This window comes from Oreochromis niloticus, linkage group LG10 (genome assembly GCF_001858045.2).
Source record: "Oreochromis niloticus isolate F11D_XX linkage group LG10, O_niloticus_UMD_NMBU, whole genome shotgun sequence".
In the NCBI taxonomy this organism is placed as follows: Eukaryota; Metazoa; Chordata; class Actinopteri; order Cichliformes; family Cichlidae; genus Oreochromis; species Oreochromis niloticus.
Window position 1 is genome coordinate 17,964,157 of NC_031975.2, and position 21,273 is coordinate 17,985,429.

The window sequence follows — 21,273 nt, forward strand, 5'->3', positions numbered from 1 at the left end:
TAAAAAATGTTACAAAGTCTACCACTGAATTCATACCTATTTTTACCTAATTTTTTAATAAACGGTAATAGCTTATTTTTCTGTAGCTGATTGGTTTACTTCATTTTGTCTAACTTCCACTAAAACTATCACTGAAATTCACCGAAAGTATAATTTTCTTATTGCAAAAAGACTTTTTGACACATGCAGCAATACAAATATTGCGTAAGATTATGAGCCTTAAACAAATACTATTCATTTAAATTTTTAAAACATGCTCTACACAGGCAGCATGGTGGCACAGTGGTTAGCACTGTTGCTGCACAGCAAGAAGGTCCTGAGTTCAATTCCACCATCAAGCCGGGGTCTTTCTGTGTAGAGTTTGCATAAGCGAATGGATGGATGGATGTGCTCTACACAGCATACCGGACATTTTTTTCAGTAAACATTTTGTATTATCATATGCAACATACATACAATCCAAGAGTAGCTCAAACAGACTTCATTTTCCTTGTAGCTCTTTAAAAATAATTAAAATACAATTTACTATTTTAACGTGTCACATTTCATTATGATTTGTTGTAAAATTTCAATATAGTGCAATTACAGGGTGACAAAAATGATGAAAATAGAAGTTCAAAGCCCAAAACAAAAAAGTCTTTGAGAGTGAACACATTGTCTTGTGAACTGTTAACTGCAGCATGTATCGGATGTTCTACAGCATGTTCTCTCATCCTCTACAGCATCTGTAGGTGGTGCACAAAGTAATTCCTCCAATGACGAGGAGTGCTCCAGATACCCATCCCAAATATATAGAAGCTCCCAGCTCTCCTTGACTTCCTGTTGTGGCCACAGGATTATAAAACCCTGTGATGATGCTGTAAGCTGACCAGCTGACAGGAATAATACACACGATCCCTGCTATAATAAACACCACACCTCCTGCAATGCCGGCATTGGATTTGGTCAATTGGTCATAATCAAAGAAAGAAGTGCATCGAGCTCCAACCACTGTGAGCCCGATGGCCACCACACTGACAGCAATAGACACGCAGATCAGAGCCCTGGAGGCTTGCAGCTCTTGTGGTAAAGCCAAAACCGAGTCATAGTTTTTGCATTGTGACTGACCCGTGCTCTGGAACACACAGTTCATCCATAAGCCTTCCCAAAACACCTGAGCAGTGATGATGTTTGACTGTATAAATGCCGACACCTTCCACATGGGCAGCGCACAGATGAGGATGGTGCCAAGAAAACCGAGGATTGCCAAACACGCACCAACGATCTGAGTCTTCATGTTTTCAGAAAATAAAGTCTGTATTTAAAGTTAAAAAAAAAAAAAAACATCAAAATCAACCTCCAGTTGAGTTTAAGATCATTTTTACTTCCAGCTTTCAGTTGTCTGTAAATGCTGCTGGTTGGGTTTTGCTTTGTTTTGCTCCTCAGGTATGGGAAAGGCAACAGGGAGGGGACTCTGTTCTGTGGTATGTTTCCTGTTTGTCTTGATTCCTGCGTGACCTGAAAAACTAGCAGGAGAAGGCCGTTAACAGAAGCAATCGTGTATAAAAACTTGCTTTGTCACTCCAAAGAATAACCAGTTTGCTCATTTAAACCAGCAATAAAGACTACAGATTTCATGAGGTATACTTCTTGTATTTTAAAGTACTTTCACATTACCAGAATGCATGAAAACTACACCAGTATCAAATTACTGATGCATTTTTATGAATATTTTTTCCTTGGCACTTAAATGTTTTAATCTTACTAAAGAAACAAAGCCTATGTTAGCTCATGACCTCTTTTTACAAAAAAATCAAGTCAGCAAGCAAAATTGACAGACAGATACATCTACATTTGTTGCACTCTGCAAGACAATTTGCATGCAGTTAGCTGCGTTCTCTAGATTCCCCAGAGTTTGAGTTTTAGTTGTGAGCTGGAGTTTAAAGTCTACCATGTTTGCTAGAAAGTGCTTTCTACAAAAGCAGCCTTTTAGCTTTTACTCATTGAAACCCTCCACTAGAGTAAAGTTTAAAAATGCCAAAAGCCTATAGGGAGTAGAGAACTAGAGGGGGGGGGTTAACACAATTAACATTCTGGACCAAACCATCTGAGAACATTTGTCTTAAACAAAAAGGCAACCATAGCCAAGTTAATGAAAAGAGTTTTATTAAATCAAAAGTAAAGTAAAAACACCTAAATATTTAGTCAATTTAAAAAAAATAATAAAATAAAAAAATAAAGAGCCCAGTCCATTTCTCTTGAGGGTGACAGTCTACAGCCATTCCAACCTCTTGCAGACATTTAAACATATGCTCCACCACCTGTTGCAGAGCGTGGAGCGGAGTATTTGACAGAGTATCCACCATCTTTAGGCTGCTTGCACTGACAACAAAGGAGTGCACCTCCGATGATCAGAAGTCCAGATGAAGCCCAGCCAATGAACAGCGATGCTCCAAGCTCTCTCCTCTGTCCGTCAGACATAATAGGGTTGTAGAAGTTCCTGATGACCTCATTAGCAGACCAGGATACAGGGATGAGGCACAGGATGCCACCAACAATGAACACCACACCTGCAGCAATGGCCACCTTACTCTTGGCAGTCTCCTCTTCAATGCAGTTGGTGCACTTTCCACCTGCGATGGCAAGCAGGAGTCCCATTAGGCTGAGCAAGATGGAGATCACAACCAGAGCGCGGGCTGCCTGCAGGTCTTGAGGAAGAGCGAGCATGGAATCGTAGACCTTGCACTGCATCTGGCCAGTGCTCTGCATCACACAATTCATCCAGAGGCCCTCCCAGAAAACCTGTGCTGTCACGATGTTGTTTCCAATGAAAGCAGACACCTTCCACAACGGCAGAGCACAGGTAATTATGTCTCCAAAAAAGCCAATCACTGCCAAAAAGATACCCAAGATCTGAAGCCCTGCAGATGCCATAATGTCACTTCTGGTGCAACAAGGAGCTGTGAGGAAGAATCAACTGGAAACACAACAAGACACATGACTCCAGGCCTCAACTGCAGCTTTTATATCCACATGGGAGGCTCATGGTTTCTGCTGATTGGTTATTCAGAAGTGTTCAAAGTGAAAACACCTGCGGTCATTAGGACTGACCTCCTGCCCAGTGATAGCTGGCATATGTTCCAGATCCCCTCGGACCCATTTTCTTATGATAAGCCAATAAGAAAATGGATGAATGTTTGCAAAAGTGCTGTGAAAACTGAAATGAAAAGAATGTTTAGAATAAAACTATTCCACCTAAATTAATGTCTTTTTCATTATTTTTTGTGGGTGTTTTTTTGTGAGGCTATGAATTCACTCAGACTAAAGTAGTAGTTTTGCCAAGAACATAACAATGAGAAGAAGAGTGATTTTAAAGATTGCATTTTAATATTGACTTTAGTATCTCATGTAACATTATGAGATCATAATGTTTGCTTTTGGTTTTACACCTGATTTCATTTTCTTTTACCAGTACAGCAATCAAGCTGAGTGAGTCCACCTGTGGTAATTAGATCCGGGGCATTGGTTTGGGAAAAAAACAAAAGAAACAACCAGTATTAAATTAGACATACACCACGTTCGTTGTTTCTCAACCTGTGATCCTCCTTGGTATGGTTGGATTCTATTTTAATGAGCCTATCTTATCAGGTAATGGGTTTAAATAGTTTCTGTGTTCAGTACGTTTGATTTGGTTAAAAAAATATATATATATTTTTAACCAAATCAAACTTACTACTTTTTTATGCTTGTGCGGTTTCTTACTTTCTTCCTCCAGAGGCAATAAAAATGTTTACCCTGCTTTAGAGTCGCTGCTCAGACATTTGAATTTTTTTTTTATTAAACCCAACATGGTGTGGTTGGGTTTGCGCATCATTCCATAGATTTAAAATTAATTTAAAAAAAAAATCCCCCCTTGATTTGCACTGTTAAAGCTTCTTTTCTTTCTCTGGGCTCTGTTTGGGGACAAGTGGGCCTCTTTGTTGTCAAGAAAAACCTCAAAGGGAGCGTGATTGATGCAATGGAGCCAGAGCCCACCCAGAGGAGGGCTGTATTCTGGGGGGGATTTGTAGGTCATATAAAACTTCTGCTGAGAGTGGACTTTTATTTGGAAACCCTGCAAAGAACTGACTTGTCTAAAAAAAGGGGAGGAAAAAGCTGTTATGGCTTCTTTAGGGTTGCAGATTCTGGGTGTTGGGCTGGCTGTGCTTGGATGGATTGGAAACATACTGATCTGCATGCTGCCCTTGTGGAAGGTATCTGCTTTCATTGGAAATAACATTGTTGTGGCTCAAACCATCTGGGAAGGACTCTGGATGAGCTGTGTGGTGCAAAGCACCGGCCAGATGCAGTGCAAGGTCTACGATTCCCTGTTGGCCCTGCCTCCAGACCTCCAGGCAGCTCGAGCCATGATCGTCATCTCCATCCTGTTTTCTTTGTTTGGCCTGCTGCTTTCTGTGGTTGGAGGTAAATGCACCACCTGTGTTGGGGACAAAATGGCAAAAGCCAGAGTTGCCATCTCTGCTGGCTTTTTCTTCATCCTGAGTGGGGCTCTGTGTCTTGTGACTGTATCACTGCCTGCTAATACCATCATAAAGGACTTTTACAACCCCATGGTTCCAGATGCTCAGAGGAGAGAGCTGGGTGCCTGTTTGTACGTGGGCTGGGGCGCGGCAGGGTTACTACTGATTGGTGGTTCACTTCTCTGTTGTCAGTGCCCATCAGGAGACGACCGCTACAGTGGCCCAAAGTACTCCCCACCTAAATCAACAACACCTGGAAAGGAATTTGTCTAAGATTACATTGCATTACATGAGAAGTGGATGAGCGTGACCTCTTTTACAAAGAGTACAAACCTGTTTCTTATCAGTGTATGCACAGTGCATGTGTGACTAACACTATGGTCTTTTGTCTGTCAAAGATATGAGATGTCAAAGTGTGTGTGATGTTAGATTACTGCAGGATTGGTGTGCTGTTTTGTTTTGTTTTTTCTAACTCCTACTTTAAAGTTCTTTAAGTGATTTTAACCAATAAACTGTTTATTGCCACATGTAACTTTTTAATTGTAGTTATTCTGCTTAATTTAGTAAGATGTTTTGGGATCTGATTCCCCACCTCCACCACCATCAGCAGACCAACCACTCTGGTAGCTGTTTTTACAATTCAGACTTGGTTTTAAAACACAACTCGTGATAATATTTAATTTCCCCAAAATATTAAAGTTAAGATAAATTCTGCATTGCTTTTACTTTCGAATGTATACACCACTTTGCCAATCTTTTTTTGGGGGGGGGGCTGTTTTTAAATTTGTGGTACTACTACTTTTACTTTATCCTCTTGCTATCTCCCAAGAGGCCAAAACTGGTCCAGGAACAGTGTTTATAAATCACAGTGAAGTTGTATTTGTGTTGTCCTCACCGGTTTCAACTGAAAATCAGTGAACAAAAAAACCCATTAAGGTGGTTTAGGATATATCGTCTTTCCAAGACTTGGCAGATGTCCTCTTACTGGGCAAAGTGTGAATATCCATTCTTTAGAGGTGAAAAACGTTCCCTTAGTAACACGAATCTGAACAACAGACTGTCCATTTTACTGAAGACAGAAACTGTAAATTCCTGTCTTTGAACAAGGCCAGTACACGGCCAATTTCCTAGGAGTCTACTCCCTTGAATTCTTGAACGCTTTGTCATTAGAGGTTACTAAGAAGTAGCTTATAGTTCCAGTTTGGGTTACAATGTGTCTGTACTCTTCAGTTCCAGGAAAGGAGGAGGAGCTGCATGAACAAAGCTTTATCTTTTTGGTACTTAAACCCTGTAACACCAAGTATGTCACATTTGATGCACAAGTTTTTCAGACCTCTACAGCATCAGTGGGGTTTTTGTCAAACCCTAAGTCACTCATGTTTTTGAGCTAAACTGTGAACAATACAACTTAGACATTATATGCAAGTTGGGTTTTTTTTTCATTTGTCACAAGGTTCAGTAAGGTTCAAATAAACACTCCCACTTCAAAAGGTTCAAAAGGTTCAAATTTCCTGGCAATTGAAGGCTCATTATCCATTATTAGTGGGAGCTTTAAAAAATTCTGCATACAATCAAGTCAGTTTCTCTTCACATGCAACTTACAAGATATATATGACAAACTTGGTGGTATTCATGCAAAACATTTATTTGTGAAAAATACACATTTCATCTAAAAATAACATTGACATGCATTCAGTAACCTAAAATATACTAAAAAAAAAAAAAGAATCAAGATATGATCAAGACATGTATGAAACCTATTAAATGTAGTAAAATGTGATCTGTTTTTTTTACTGCCTTCAGCCTTGAGAATTGTTCGAGTATACTGTTGTGCCTTTTTATTAGCATTGTAGCTGAGACACTTAAACATAGTCAACATTTGAAGATACACTTCTTACAGGTGTGAATTTGGCAGGCATGTAGGGTCTGCCACCATCTTTTGGGGGACAGCTGCTGCAGAGAAGACCACCTCCCAGCAGCAGGACAGCAGCAGAGCACCAGCCTATGTAAAGTGAAGATCCAAGCTCCCTTCTTTGAGCCTCAACCAATAGGGGGTTATAAAAGTCGCTGATTACTGCATGAGCCGACCATGATACAGGAATCAAGATCAGCAAGGCGGTTATTATGAATATCACTCCAGCCACAATGCAGGTTTTAGCTTTGGCCACGTCATCCTCCATGCAGTTGGTGCATTTTCCTCCGATCACAGCCATGAGGATGCCGAATATCCCAACAATCACAGAGATGATCACCATGGCCCTGGCAGCCTGCAGGTCCGGAGGCAGAGCCAGCATGGAGTCGTACATCTTACACTGCATTTGCCCCGTGCTCTGGACCACGCAGCTCATCCACAAGCCTTCCCAGATCACCTGGGCAGTGACGATATTCGCCCCCACGAAAGCGGTGACTCTCCACATGGGCAAACTGCAGGTGATGATGGCGCCCAGCCAACCAAAGAAGGCCAGTAAAACACCCAAGATCTGGAGGCCCTGAGAAGCCATGAAAATGCTGCTGCAACAGATTTCTACACAAAATTCAAGAAATAAGAAAAAGAAAAAGTTGGCTTCACAGAAAATTTAACCACACTCCAGTCTTGTATGTGCTGCAGATACACCTGCCTGATGATGGATTTGCTCCGGTCTAATGTTCCTGGGTCTAACTGTGAGAAGATAGCTGCTTGCTGCTGTGTTTCAGGGTGGAGTTTCTGTGTCCTCAGACAAAGGGGGAAACTGGAGACCTGATATCCACAGCCCTTATTCTCTAGCTTCCTTCATTGTCCCCACACAAACAAGCTTTATTCAGTCGTTCAAGACTTCAACAGTGGGAACAACAGTGCTATCAGATCCTCAGGTGTCCTCACACAAACACGCACACTCTCTCTCTCACACATACACACACACACCTACAAATGTGCATGCACACAAAGGTAAGGTCAGTCTCTGAGCAAAAACAAACTGGTACACTCGTACGAGAAGCTTCTTCAGATCTGGGGTCAAATGGTGGAGAGTCCCAGATTTAAGCCCTGTGGGAGTATCCCCCCAAGAGGGACAATGGACCCCCTAACGATCCTCTACCTAATCACATGAGCCAAGGAGGGAAAGCGGGTGTAGGTCACAATCAGCCAAGGTTTCGGGTGAGCTCATTGTGAAACCTGGCCACATCCTATCATGTGATTTCCTGAGGTCAGATGGCCCAGGATGTAAGAGGGCGTTAAGGCATCTGGGAAGGGATTTCAAAAGTGGATTATAGATGGCAGACAGTTGGTGTCATAAACCACCGCCTCTGTTCAAAGATGGTCGCTCACAGTGGACATAGATGGCTTCTTTCACTCCTCTTTCAAACCATCTGTTTTCTCTGTCTAAAATGTGGACATTGGCATCCTCTAAGGAGTGACCTTTGTCCTTTAGATGCAGATGGACAGCCGAGTCTTGTCCCGTGGAGGTGGCTCTTCTATGTCTTCAAGCAACTTAAAGAAGTCCAGACGCTTTTCTTTCCAAGCCCCTTTGACTGCGATGACCTGGATGACTGAAAACCTTCACAGACCTTCACAGACGTAAATTAAGGGCTGGCTGTAGCTCAGGTGGCAGAGCAGGTCAGCTACTGGTTCAATACCAGGCTCCTCCAGTCTGTATGCCAAATATCCTTGGGCACAATACGTCCGTCGGAGTGTGAATGTCTATGAATGTTATATAGTAAGCACTTACAAATCGTGATTGGATTGAATGAATTAGTTTTATAAAGTGCTTTGAGTGTTCAGATAGAGTCGAAAAGTGCTATATAAGAACTAGTCCATTTACATACAGTGGATTGTTTTACACTCCAGAAATGTTTGCTTACTACAAGACTTTGTTTCTTTTTAAATATTTACTCCCCTAACAAATAAAACTTGGTCCTGTGACTACATTCAAAGTCCAAATATCTTTGTCTGTAGGTTCACAGTTTAACCAGACAGGCCGGTTTCCAGCCAGTGTTATTCTTGCCACACCCAAACCTGTTCAACCAGAAAGTCAGAGAATGGTTGCTTCTCACACACTGTGACGTTTGTTTTTTAAACATCCTAGTTTTGATTATGCAGTGGTACATAATGAACATGTATGTTGCAATTAATATACATTAAAAATGTGTCAAATGCACAATAAATACAGTATGGATACTCTGAAAACATTGTTTTTAATGTTAGAATTTCCTTTAAATGTGATTATGGGTGACCACTGAAAGAATCCTGTTGAACACAAACATTGAGTGGAAAAAAAACAGTAACAAGTTTTCTCATAAACAGTAAAAATATTTATTTACAGTAGAAGTGGTGCATTAAGAATTTTGTATACATAGTTCTGAAAAACAATCTACAAGAACAGGCGCAAAAGTGAACATTTTAAAAAGATACATAAGCATATGGATATACTAGACTTGTTAGTAATTACACAACAGTACTTTTGACACAAACACACACACACAGCTGTTGACTATGTAGACTTGGGTGTGGTTCCTTTCTTGGTGTTAACATCATCTCAAAACACTCCAACACTCTCATGAGGAGTCACGTTTCATCAAGTAACCTGAATTACCAACACACACAACCCATAAACTCTGGTGCATCTGTCCCAGTAAATATTTCAGACGTAGCCTTTCCCAGATGTTGGTGCTGAGGCATCAGACCTAGTGGCAGCTGTGTACCTTGCATTGTAGGGTACTTTTTCTTTTCTGGGGCAGCTGGCACAGAGTAATCCCCCTCCGATAAGCATCAAAGCAGAAGCACCCCATCCGATATACAGCGAGGCACCCATCTCTCTCTTCTGGGCCGCATTCAGAAGAGGGTTGTAGAACTCCTGGATGATAGTGTGAGCTGTCCAGCAGACAGGGACAAGGCAGAGGACTGCAGCGATGATGAACACAACCCCAGCTGCGACAGCCACTTTATCTTTTTGGTTTTCATCCTCCACACATTTGGTGCATCTTCCTCCAGCTACAGCAAGCAGAATAGCCATGACGCCTGCCACAATGGAAATGATAGTCAGGGCCCGGGCACCCTGGAGGTCTCCGGTGAGGGCGAGCATGGAGTCGTAGACCTTGCATTGCATCTGGCCTGTGCTCTGGACCACACAGCTCATCCAGATACCTTCCCAGATGATCTGTGAGGTGACAATGTTGCTGCCAATAAAAGCAGTGACCCTCCACATGGGAAGCGCGCACACAATGATGACTCCAATCCAGCCAATGATCCCCAGGGCTGCACCCAGCATTTGGAAGCCAGCAGACACCATTTTGGTAAGATTTGTTCTTCAAGCTGCTTCAAATTAAAGTCCTTTCTCTTTTCAGAGGTTGCTGATAAAGCTCTGAGTGGGTATCGCAGTTCTCACTGTGGAGTGATACAGGCTGTTGAATATTTGTTTCTTCCTTGCGATGAAGCCGAGTTTTCTGCCGGTCAGACGAGTTTGCTGAATGGGTGAGGATTTAGAGTGGAGCAGGTACAAATGCCTGATGGAGGAGGGGCAATGGAGAAACAGCAAACCGTCATCAGCACCTGCTTTTCAGGTCCACTCCCTAAATATAAAGTTTCACCTGAACAGGTGAGCAGGTGGGTGGAGTGATGTCCTGAATGTCTGGTGACTCAGTCAGTCTGAAATGACAACACCTCTGACCAAAACTTCCGACTAACCAAAAATGGTCATGTGCTCAGCGTTTTTGTTGTGGTACACCTGCGCTGATAATGGATGGCATCCCGCTGGAGTTCTCTCTCAAGTGAATGCACATAAATGGCCTTGCAAAAGACTCTCTGGAGGAACTGTATCTTTCACTTTACAGCATGTCAGGAGGTTGAGGGGGATGGACACAGCTCAGGACTGAGGGGGATATTATTCTTTCACTTAAAGTTAATTTGAATACTTTAATTGATTTCGATATTAAAAATGAAGTTAAGAGTACAATCATGTGCTTGATTAGCCTTTGACTATGCCCCTAAAAACAATAATGATCAGTTTTAATCTGATATGAGTATTAATAATCTTTGACAGGAAATTATCTTCATCTGCTTTTCCCAAAGTCCCAAAGAGAGAGTGATATATTTCCTTATAATTTATTTTTAAGAAATCATAAATAACACAAACTGTTTTCTATAACATGCCAATACTATCCAGTCATATGCAAGTCGGAGTAACAAGTAATATCACAAACTGCCCACCTCCTATTACCAGTTTTAATTTGCTTTTTTTATAAAAGAATATATTTATATAAATATGTACCTGTACATACTTGTGAGTAAATTTAAACAGAATTTCTCTTACTACTATGGCCCACCTGCAGTACCTTCGCAGCCCACCAGGGCGCCCCAGCCCACGCTTCGGGAATCCCTGACCTATTTTATTAGATAACTGCATCCAGTGTAAAATACAAAGGTTCAGATTTAAGTAAATAAAGAACAGTAAAATAATTAAATCATAAATTGAAATCAAAAGAACAAAGTACACCTAACTGTTTGCTCTACATTTCTGTTTGAAGTCGAATAAAAAAGTAGCAGAAATAACATGTAAGCGTAGTAGTGTAAATCTTATAAGCACTTACTCTTCACCAAATTCATGAATTACTGGTGTGTGTGTTTTGTTTTTCAAAGAAGTGCACGTAGTGTGTCACTTACAGTCAGCATGAAGAAAAACAGGAGATGAACCAGCTCCGGATGTCACTCTTCCACTCTGTTTGCTTTGCAAATTGTGAGATTGTCTGTGACGGGTCTCAGTCATCCAGGTCATCGTAGTCTAAGGAGCTTGCAAAGAAAAGCGTCTGGACTTCTTTAAGTTGCTTGAAGACGTTTCACCTCTCATCCGAGAAGCTTCTTCAGTTCTAAAGTCAAATGGTGGAGAGTCCCAGATTTAAACCTAGTGGGAGTATCCCCCCAAGAGGGACAAAAGGACCCCCTGATGATCCTCTAATCACATGAGCCAAGGTGTGAAAATGGGTGTGGGTCACAATCAGCCAGGTGAGCTCATTGTGAAACCTGGCCCCACCTTATCATGCGAATTCCTGAGGTCAGATGGCCCAGGATGTGAGTGGGCGTTAAGGCGTCTGGGGAGGGATCTCAAAACTGGATTATAGATGGCAGACAGTTGGTGTCGTAAACCACCGCCTCTGTTCAAAGATGGTCGCTCACAGTGGACATAGATGGCCTCTTTCACTCCTCTTTCAAACCATCTGTCCTCTCTGTCCAAAATGTGAACATTGGCATCCTCGAAAGAGTGACCTTTATCCTTAAGATGCAGATGGACTGCTGAGTCTTGTCCTGTGGAGGTGGCTCTTCTATGTTGTGCCATGCGCTTGTGAAGTGGCTGTTTGGTCTCGCCAATGTAGAGGTCTGGGCATTCCTCGCTGCACTGTACAGCATACACCACGTTGTTAAGTCTGTGTTTTGGAGTTTTGTCTTTCGGGTGAACCAGTTTGTGTCTGAGTGTGTTGCTGGGTCTGAAGTACACTGGGATGTCGTGCTTGGAGAAAACTCTCCTGAGTTTCTCTGATACACCGGCTACATAGGGGATGACAATGTTGTTGCATCTGTCTTTCTTATCCTCCCTCGCTGGTGTCTGATCTTCTTTTCTGTGCCTCTTTGCTGACTTTATGAACGCCCAATTAGGATAACCGCATGTTTTGAGTGCTTCCTTTACATGTGTGTGTTCCTTCTTTTTTCCTTCAGGCTTAGAGGGAACATGTTCTGCCCGGTGGTGTAGGGTCCTGATTACTCCAAGTTTGTGTTCCAGAGGGTGATGGGAGTCAAAGAGGAGGTACTGGTCCGTGTGTGTGGGCTTCCGGTAAACTTCGATGTTGAGGTTGACTTATTTCTGAACATGTTTGGACACTTTCTAAAATGTCAGTAAAACAGATAATGTGATTTGCAAATCTCCCAAATTCCTATTTTATTCTCTATAGAACATGGAAACATGTCAAAAGGAAAAGAGGGTCATCCAGCTTGTCAACAGCTCTCAGTTCAAAAGCCAGCATCTCTGATGGTATGGCAGTGCCTTTGGATATAGTAGCTTTCAGGTGGCATCTTTTTCAGAAAAGGCCTTGCATATTTATCAAAGACAATTCTAAAACACATATTGGATCTATTACAGCAAACTGGTTTCATAGTAGAAGAGTTTTGAACTGACTTGCCTGCAGTCCAGACTTTTTACCAGTAAATATGTGGAGCATCACAAACTTAAAAGAAGACCCAGAATGAATGAGCGGTTAGTCCTACATCAGGCAAAGATGCGAATACTGTGCTCTCCCAAAAAGTTCAGTAGGTGCTTACCTTATTTTCAGATGTTTACACACTGCTGTTAAAAGAAGAGGCAATGCTACAAAGTGAGATATGTTGCTTCAAAATCAGCAAACATTTTTCCTAAAATAGTGCATTTCCTTAAACAACTGATATGTTTTTTATGTTCTATTGTGATTTGGGGGTTTATGAGATTTACAAATCATTTCAGTCTGTTTTTATTTGCATTTTACACAGCGTCCAAACTGTTTTTCAAATAAATATGTGATTTATGAAGTGGGAAAAATATTAAGAAGGCGTGCAAACCGAAGGCTGAGGTTGGAGGTGAGAGAAGCTCTGTGAGTGTTCTGAAACTCAGACTGAAGGCCAATTGTAAATGTGAACATACAAGAGCTTTTTGTTTGCTGAAGGTTACAAGAAAAGAGCTTTTGTTGTGTATGAAGTTCATTTAGGGTGAGGGGATGAAGGCATCAAAGAGTAGTCAGTGAGGTGATGTACAACATATTTGGCATGTCTGGATTTTGCAGCTATTGCAGCAAATCAAAGGATCGAAATCAAAGGAGAATGATAAACTCTGTTTTGTGTGCTATTCCCCTTTTATCTGTCATTCCCCATTGTGCCCAAGAGGTGACAGCAGTGTCTATTTTTGTGCTTGTGCATGTATGGCATGTGCGCACGCATGTATGCAGTTGGTGATGTGAACTCTTTTTCTGCGTAACCAGAATCTGAGGTTGCAGTTAGGAGAAGCAGCCTATTAATTTTAAACTTTGCATTTACAGAAAATGAAATCAACTTTAACCTTTTTTGCGATGCAGTACATGTATTAAGAGATATATGTCTGGAAGATTGTGAAAGCGTGCTATCACCTGTGCTCAAACATCCTTTAATTCCATTTCGTCTGTGACCATAACTCTCTAAGCACCCATTAAATGAAAGGCTCCACCCTCCTTTAAAGCATTTATGGCTTTGTAACCAACATTCTGCTTCTAGAACAGAAGAACAGACAACAGGCTGCCTGTGGAAATCACCATCTCTCTGTGCACTGGACTGTTTGAAATGAAATAGGATTGGCAGTTTGCTGGAAACTTGAAAAATCAGTATAAATGAAAAAAGAAATGTTTTAAATCTCCTAAACATACAAACAGTAAAAATAAAATAAATGAAGCAAAAACCGTGTTTGTACAGTTCTAACTAGCTTGAAAGTCACTATTTAGAATGTCCACCTTCATTCTTTAGCACAGCCTGAACTCTCTTGGGAAAAGTTTCTTTTAATTTCTTTAGGTAGTCTTCAAGAATAATTTTCCGGGCTTCATGAAAGACATTCAAAGCTCTCAATGTTGGCAGACTTTTCTTCCCATTCAAGCTCTGGAGAGGCCAAAACATGGCTAATAGTGTGTTTGGAATCACTGTTGTGCTTAAAAATGAAGCTGGTGTCAATCAGACGCTTTCCAAGTAGTACTGCGTGATTGATCAAATTCTGACATTTTTCTGCTTTCATGATTGAAGAAATGACTTTCAGATACTGTCACTTCTTTTTTTGTTAACCACTTGTCCAGTTTTCTCATTTGCTCATGCTAACATAAGCCAAATTTCCAGTTAATAGGTCTTTGGGGATGTAAATCTTTTAGATGTACATTTGGTTCTTATTTGAGTTAGGGGCCTGTTTTTATCCTTGAATGACTCATTTGTCGATATAAAGTGGCTTTTCAAACAAAAAAAAACATTACTGAAATGTTTTTGTTGTTGAAAATGAGTGAAAAAGCAAACACTGTCCAAAGAAAAACTTGAGAAAGACCTTGGGAAAGTCCAGAGAACTTTTGATCAAGACCATTTTAAAGCATTGAAAGAAATCTGGCTGCTTGCAAGCAAAAAGAGTGGATGAAGAAATGGCATTAGATTTTTGCAGAGTACTGGATCTCAGTGAGAGGTTGTGTTCAATATCTTAATATGATAAAAGCTTTTTAATGTTTTATATGAAGTAGAGCAGCAGACAGTTCAATCTGTAATCAGGAAAGAGAAAAATACTCAGTTAAATATGTTAAATATAAAGTTTTTATCTATTATTTGAAAACTGACTAACATTTTAAGTGTTACTGTAGGTGAAAGAGGAAAAAGTGCTTCTCATGTTTTCTGTATTCGGATTACTATGCTCCTTGTGTTGGCAGTGGTTTGATACTCATACAGATATACTATCTGGATTTCCTCTGGTAGTTAACCAAATGATACGGTTGCTGTTTACACTTGAAATCCCTGTTTACACCCCCTTTTAGATATGATGAAGTATGGGTAATCCCTCTGTAAACTGAAACTAATTCATCAACTGACAAAACAATCCATTGAAATTATCCGCACAATGTAAATCTGCTTCAGTGAAAATTATATTCAAAAATATCACTATTAATAATCATAGACCATTCTCAATAACATATTCAAATTATTTTCAATTGAGATCCAGCTCTCTGAGACCATTTTATGGCAAAATAATATCTAAACTTTTCATTAGTCATAGTCTTCCTGTTGTTTCTTGGTGAATGATTCTCAACAGGCAGTTCCAGGAACTGGGTTGCATAACTGGCTGATCAAAACACTTGAGTCAGCATTCATGCTTCTAGTTTTTGTTTTGCATCTCTTATCCTGTTGAATACATAGCACTTGAAGTTGTAGTGTACTGAGTTTAATTAGTAATACAACGCAGGTACAGTATTGATATGATCTCTCTATTTCCCACAAAGGCACAAGCCGGGGTATTACTAGTATTTACAATTTATTCAACAGAAACAAGTTAGCAGAGAAGGATGTAAAAACATTATTGTCACACCAAAATTCGATTTATAATTTTAAGGTAATAAATCTGCTGTTTGGTTTTACATGTGGTTTTTCTTTTGCTTTGTTTTTTTAAGAAAAAGGCCATCATCATAACTGAATCACAGATACAACTGACTCTGGATGAGAAACTTTCATTAATTATACTTACAAGGAACAAGGTATTTGAGGCCTCGGTAGGTCGTGTAATCCTTTGTAAGGCATAACCATGGATTTATTATCTAAAACTACTCCATGTGTATTTAAAGCTTCATATATTAACTAATATCTTTACTAAGACATTTAGATGCTTCTATGTTCAAAAAACAAATTCATTTTTATAATTAATTCTAATGTGCCGTAACTGACTTTAGCGATACTGCTTAGTGCACTCGCAAGATAATTCTCAATGAATTAGAGTAAATGAAGCTAAATGTCAAAGAAAAAATTGTATGTACCCCTCCTTCTACTACACCAAAAACTATATACTATACTATTATTATTATTTTATTAGCCTCAAGGGGTTACCAGATGGTCACTGACTGATCATTATTCACCAAATGGTTTGAATGTGTGATTAAATTAGAAGTATGCTGTAATGTCTGTCGAGGCAGACGATGTTGAGAGGAGATGAGGTGGACCCACATGCAGACACAGAGATGCTGGTGAATGTTTAACAAAAAGCAAGCCTTTATTTTGGGCTGCAAAAAAGCAAAAGGCAACGGGAGAAAAAAGAACAAAAACTTACATTCGAAAAAACTAGAAACAAGTATGAACAAACGAAGAACCTGAGACAAGAGCCTGAACATTAAACATAAAAATTAGAGACAAGGACAATGGAACCTGGAAGACAGAAAATGCAGAGGATGAAACAGACGAACCAGCAACAAACAAGGGAAGATGCAGGGCTTAAGTACACAGAATGATGATGAGGGAATGAGACACAGGAGGAGAGCACACCTGGGAATAAGCACACATAATGAGACAAAGGGGAAGCAAAACTCAGTATACCGAACACGGGACATGGACTATCAAAATAAAACAGGAAGTAGATGAGGACAAGACACGCGAGTTTAACACTGAGACTGGGGGCATGAAAAGAGAGACGAGACTAGACTCTGAGACATGGAGACAAGAGTAACTAAACGTGGAACCACAGGGAATGCACAGAAACCAAGAGACTAGAAATTATAAATAATAATGAAAGCATTAATTAATAAAACACAAAACATTGGATCACCGACCCAGGACCCTGACAACATCAACTCTCCTTTTATGCAACTTACTTTATGTCTGCCAAACCCAAAGAAAACTTGTGATGCAAGAATATTCAGAGTAAGTCACATACTGCCCGGGGCTGCAGGACCATGACATACGCTGCTTATAACTAAATGGCTAACCACCCCTGAGGAAGAACATTCCTAGTTACACAGTTTTGCTTTATAACATTGCATTACTGTTTCCTGAAATCAATACCACCTGACATATCACATAAGTGACTATCATGGATCATATTTAGTGGGGTAGAAATTTTGTATCTTTCCAACTAACACATCTCTAGTGATCAATCAAGGTTTACTGAGATAGCATTTTCACTGACTGATGAAACAACATAAATATGGCAAAGTCACCAGATCACCCCCAAAGTTTGGATGAATCAGCTTACAGTGCTGTCTAAGAAACTTGGAAAGAAAAGCGCCTGGAATTCTTTAAGTTTCTTGAAAACTGAGTGTTTTACTCAGTTTCTTGTAAGTTACAAGTTGTTCGTACTAATAATAAAGCTGATATTATCTTTCAGTTCAAGGTCAGATATGATACTCAAAATAAAACAAAGGTCTCACCATAAAGCAAATGAGATACTGGTCCTATGATCAATAATGAACCTTTTTTTTTCACTCCTTCCTTGATCTAATGCCAGCAATCATTGTCCAGTGTTCCTAATCATTTGCTTCTTTTGACTCTTCACTGTTGATGGTTGTGTATTTTAGCTAATGCTAAAACATTACTGACAGTAGCCCAGATAATGAAGGTAAGTATAAAAATGACAACATGAGATATATTATTGAAATATATTCATTTCTCTTATCCTTCAGCTGGGATCTGTCTAAAATTGCCACAGCAAGTCCAAGTTGTAGAGACTATAGCAGTAGCCACTACAAATGTTTGAGTATTTTGATTATAATGGTATCAGTGAGAAAGCAGCAAAAGTGAGTAAGATGCATTCATTAACCTGCATAAATTAATTTTAAAGCCAGCTGATGCTCCAGAAGCTGCAGATGGTCTCTAGTTTGGTGGATTGTTCAGGCAAGTTTGCTTAATGTCAGGTCAGACTACTATCATGCATTATTAGCAGCTACAGTGATGCCAAAAATTTGCCTAGTGCGTTGTGTACACAAAGCATAGATTTGGAGCAAAAGAAAAGAAAGGAAGGAAGCAAGAATAATAACTGCACTATCATATATTTCTTGTTTAAACACGCTAATAAAGACATACAATTGACAATCAGATTTGAGTTGTTGGTTCACTGTATTGTTTCCTTCCCAAATACAATATTATCTTAATAATTGCCTTTTATTAGGCTTTATCTTATCGTGGTTTCTGGGTTACCCTTTTTTGACCGGGAGTGTTTGACAAATATTACCATTTGATAAAGTGTACACGTATGCAAGACAAAGTGTGATCAGGTAGACAAAAGTATTGAGACACTTTCATAGAAATACAGACTCAGTGACTGATACTAAGAATACAGTAGGTCTCTTCACAATACTTTACTGCTCTGTACTTTTGGGGGGTGATTGTATAAGTCCTTATTTTCATGTTTTGCAACAAGTACGTTTTGTCACACTTAAATGTTTCGAATCGTCAAACACATTTTAATATTAGGCAAAGATAGCCTGTGTAAATACAAAATACAGTTTTTAAATGGTGATGTCATTTATTAAGGGGTGAAAGCTAACTAAACCTTCCTTGCCCTGTGTGAAAACAGAATTTTCCTTCTAAAATAAATGATTAGCTTTGCCACCCTTGGGAGTAAGAACTACAATTAAGCATCTGTGCTGACTGAAAGTGAATCTTTCGCATCGCCATGCAGGAATTTTTTCTCACTCTTCTGTGGGTAATTGTTTTAATTTAGCCACATTGAAGGGTTTTCAAGCATGAATGGCATTAAAGGTCATGTCAAAGCATCTCAATCTGATTTAAGCCCGGACTTTGACTGCGCCACTCCGCCGCAGATTATTATACTTGCAATGGGGATATCAGTTTGACAAAGGTATCGAGACACGGGTCAGTGACTTTTATTAAGAGTCCATTAGGTCTTGCTGTAAAGAAGTCTTCTTCCTCATTATGTAGTTTTTCTGGGTCATCAAAGATTGGAGAAATCCTTATTTCATGTTACGCACGACTCAGAAGTAATTTACCTCAGTCTGTCTGCTTCACTCCGCTTAAAAGCACAGCATACTATAGTGTAGTATGCTAACACGAATAAAAAGAGAGACACTGTGCTTACATGTGAACTGTATATCTAAAATTATTTTTCTGCATGACGCCACTGTTACTTGTGTTACGTGTGATGTTACTGTGAAAAACTTGTTAAAGGTAACACATTAAGAAAAAGAGTTCCTCATAATTCTGCTAATTATTAGCTCTCTGATCAGAGCTGATGTAAGTTAAAGATTTTTCTGTGCTGCAGTGTCTATCTGCTTTAACAAATCACTTCTATCTGAAGATGACTTTATTAATTTTTCCTAGGTTTGTGTGTCCAAGCCCAGTGAATAACAAGTTTACTTAGGACTCAGTAAATTAACTGTACCTGAAATACAGTAAAGACAGTTTATGTTAGAACTTTATCTGCTGTCTTTCAATATGGTGACTTTGATTTGCTAGTTATTGGATGGATTATGATGAATGTGGTCCAGATATTCATGTTCCCCTCAGAATGATTTGTATAACTACAGCAAACTTTGTTTATACATCAGGGGCGATTTTAGCCCATTTTTGGGGGTGCTTTGATTCATTTTGGGGCGCCCCCAAAATGAATCAAAGCACCCCCAAAGATTTCTTACTTTTTTTGGACAATATTTGCTGTCTGTGTGACACACTGCTAAAAATATAAAAACCATACAGTACTTGGTTGAGACATAACATTTTAACAACAAAAGTATAGATAACACCCCCCCTCCCAAAATGGTTTGTTCCAGCTCGGCTCTCCCCTACTCTGGCTCTAGCGCCGTTGCTGCCAGAGTGGCTGAGACGCAGCGGAGCGGGGGTGTAAGTGCCTGGCTTAAAACACGACATATTAGCTGCATTTAACCTTCAGTTACTCTTTATTTAGTTAGGTAGGAGTCATAACATGTTTCTTTTTAGCTGAAAAACATTACACCCAGGTAACCTCCAGTGTTGAAAACGTGTTTTCCGACGATGTTTGCTACTCTACAACCCGTCCTGCTCTGTAGTAAAATCAGCACATTTGACCGTCCTGTTGCTTCCATTGAAATGTATATAGCCAATTGAAAACTTAAAATTGTCCGTAGCCTACTGTTGTTACCACTGTCCTGTTTGAAATGGATACTAACTAGCTAACTGACTGAATGCCCATTAACCTTATAACTCCTGTTGTGTGTGTGTGTTTGTGTACAGAGAGGCAGCCAGGTTCATAAGGGATATAAGGAAGTTTTTTCAAAAAAAGGAGCCACATTCAGGTAAAAGTGTAAAATCAAATGATCCGTCAATCAAAAATAATGTTGGATCAGTGTTTCAATATTCATATCTTTTATGAGATGTTCATGTGGTTTGGTTATTTGCCTTTTGGTTGAAAGTACACTGAGAGAGGACTTTTTGTTATTGATCTTAATGGTATTTTTTCATATTAATGTAATTTTTCATCTAATTGAATACAATCTATTTGTGTATGATTGTCAGTCCAAAGAGGGAGAGAGGAAAGAGGGGAACGTGAGGAGAAAGTACAAGGTCAGGAAGAACCAGGTAAGAAAACAGACAGGGAACAGTGACAGGCAAAACAGAAACTATTAAACTGACGAAGAGAAAAAACCTGATTTTACTCATACAATGTGGAAGTTGTGCTCTCCCTATATAAAAGCTGCTATACAGAATCTGCAAAACAAACTGGGTTGAAACATTTTCGACCCTCTTTAACAACATTCCAACATAACATTATAATTGATTGGGGAGATTAAAATTAATGATATATTTTTATGTGGTTCAGCCACAACTCTACTAAAACCTCAGCCAGTAATACGTAGGCCAACTTTTGGACCGTCCAGTTGTCTGTATGACTGCCGCAGTACGTGCATCACATTTGCGCACTATCAGAAAGTGCCAAACAGCCCTGGTGGAGTGAGGAGCTGTAAAGAGAAGCAGATGCTCTGTTTATATTCTAAAAGTGTTTTAAGCTAGCTTGTTTCAAAGATTCTGTACAGCAGCTTTAGATGTTTTCCAAAAGCACACATACACTTATCAGTGTTTCTCAAACTTTTTACAGTGTGTACCACCCGAGAAAAATGTCAAGCTCTCCCAAGTACCACTATGAAAGCATGAAACTCATAAATCTTACAACACAAAATTAGTATTATTAAATTAATAAAATTAGTATCTGCAGTAAAGATTTTTATTTGTAATAATTTATTCTGTTTTGGGAGTGTTTTTTATGTATCTGTATTATATTATACATACACATTAAAAGTGAATCTCTGTCCAAATGCACTC

At 39.6% G+C, this 21,273-nt stretch overlaps 5 protein-coding genes across 5 annotated transcripts; 1 reads left to right on the top strand and 4 right to left on the bottom strand.

Annotated features, from left to right (window-relative positions):
* Positions 1–382: 382 nt before the first annotated feature.
* On the bottom strand, positions 383–2,026 carry LOC100702098 (claudin-like protein ZF-A89). Its single transcript, XM_003446982.5, has one exon. It carries the CDS (start codon positions 1,274–1,276, stop codon positions 710–712), a length of 567 nt encoding a protein of 188 aa, XP_003447030.1. The 5' UTR covers positions 1,277–2,026; the 3' UTR covers positions 383–709.
* Positions 2,027–2,212: 186 nt separating this feature from the next.
* On the bottom strand, positions 2,213–2,986 carry LOC100701826 (claudin-like protein ZF-A89). The gene has a single exon (XM_003446981.5). The coding sequence runs from the start codon at positions 2,911–2,913 to the stop codon at positions 2,281–2,283; it is 633 nt and encodes a 210-aa protein (XP_003447029.1). The 5' UTR covers positions 2,914–2,986; the 3' UTR covers positions 2,213–2,280.
* A 506-nt stretch (positions 2,987–3,492) lies between these two features.
* Positions 3,493–5,031, top strand: cldn29 (claudin 29). Its single transcript, XM_005452677.4, has 2 exons — positions 3,493–3,627; positions 3,948–5,031. The coding sequence occupies exon 2, from the start codon at positions 4,140–4,142 to the stop codon at positions 4,770–4,772; it is 633 nt and encodes a 210-aa protein (XP_005452734.1). The 5' UTR covers positions 3,493–3,627; positions 3,948–4,139; the 3' UTR covers positions 4,773–5,031.
* Positions 5,032–6,245: 1,214 nt separating this feature from the next.
* Positions 6,246–7,465, bottom strand: LOC100701283 (claudin-4-like). The gene is made up of 2 exons (XM_019363620.2): positions 7,118–7,465; positions 6,246–7,023 (listed from the first exon to the last, which is right to left on the bottom strand). Exon 2 carries the CDS (start codon positions 6,998–7,000, stop codon positions 6,362–6,364), a length of 639 nt encoding a protein of 212 aa, XP_019219165.1. The 5' UTR covers positions 7,001–7,023; positions 7,118–7,465; the 3' UTR covers positions 6,246–6,361.
* Positions 7,466–8,763: 1,298 nt separating this feature from the next.
* On the bottom strand, positions 8,764–10,023 carry LOC100701009 (claudin-4-like). The gene has a single exon (XM_003446978.5). It carries the CDS (start codon positions 9,761–9,763, stop codon positions 9,116–9,118), a length of 648 nt encoding a protein of 215 aa, XP_003447026.1. The 5' UTR covers positions 9,764–10,023; the 3' UTR covers positions 8,764–9,115.
* Positions 10,024–21,273: the final 11,250 nt, after the last annotated feature.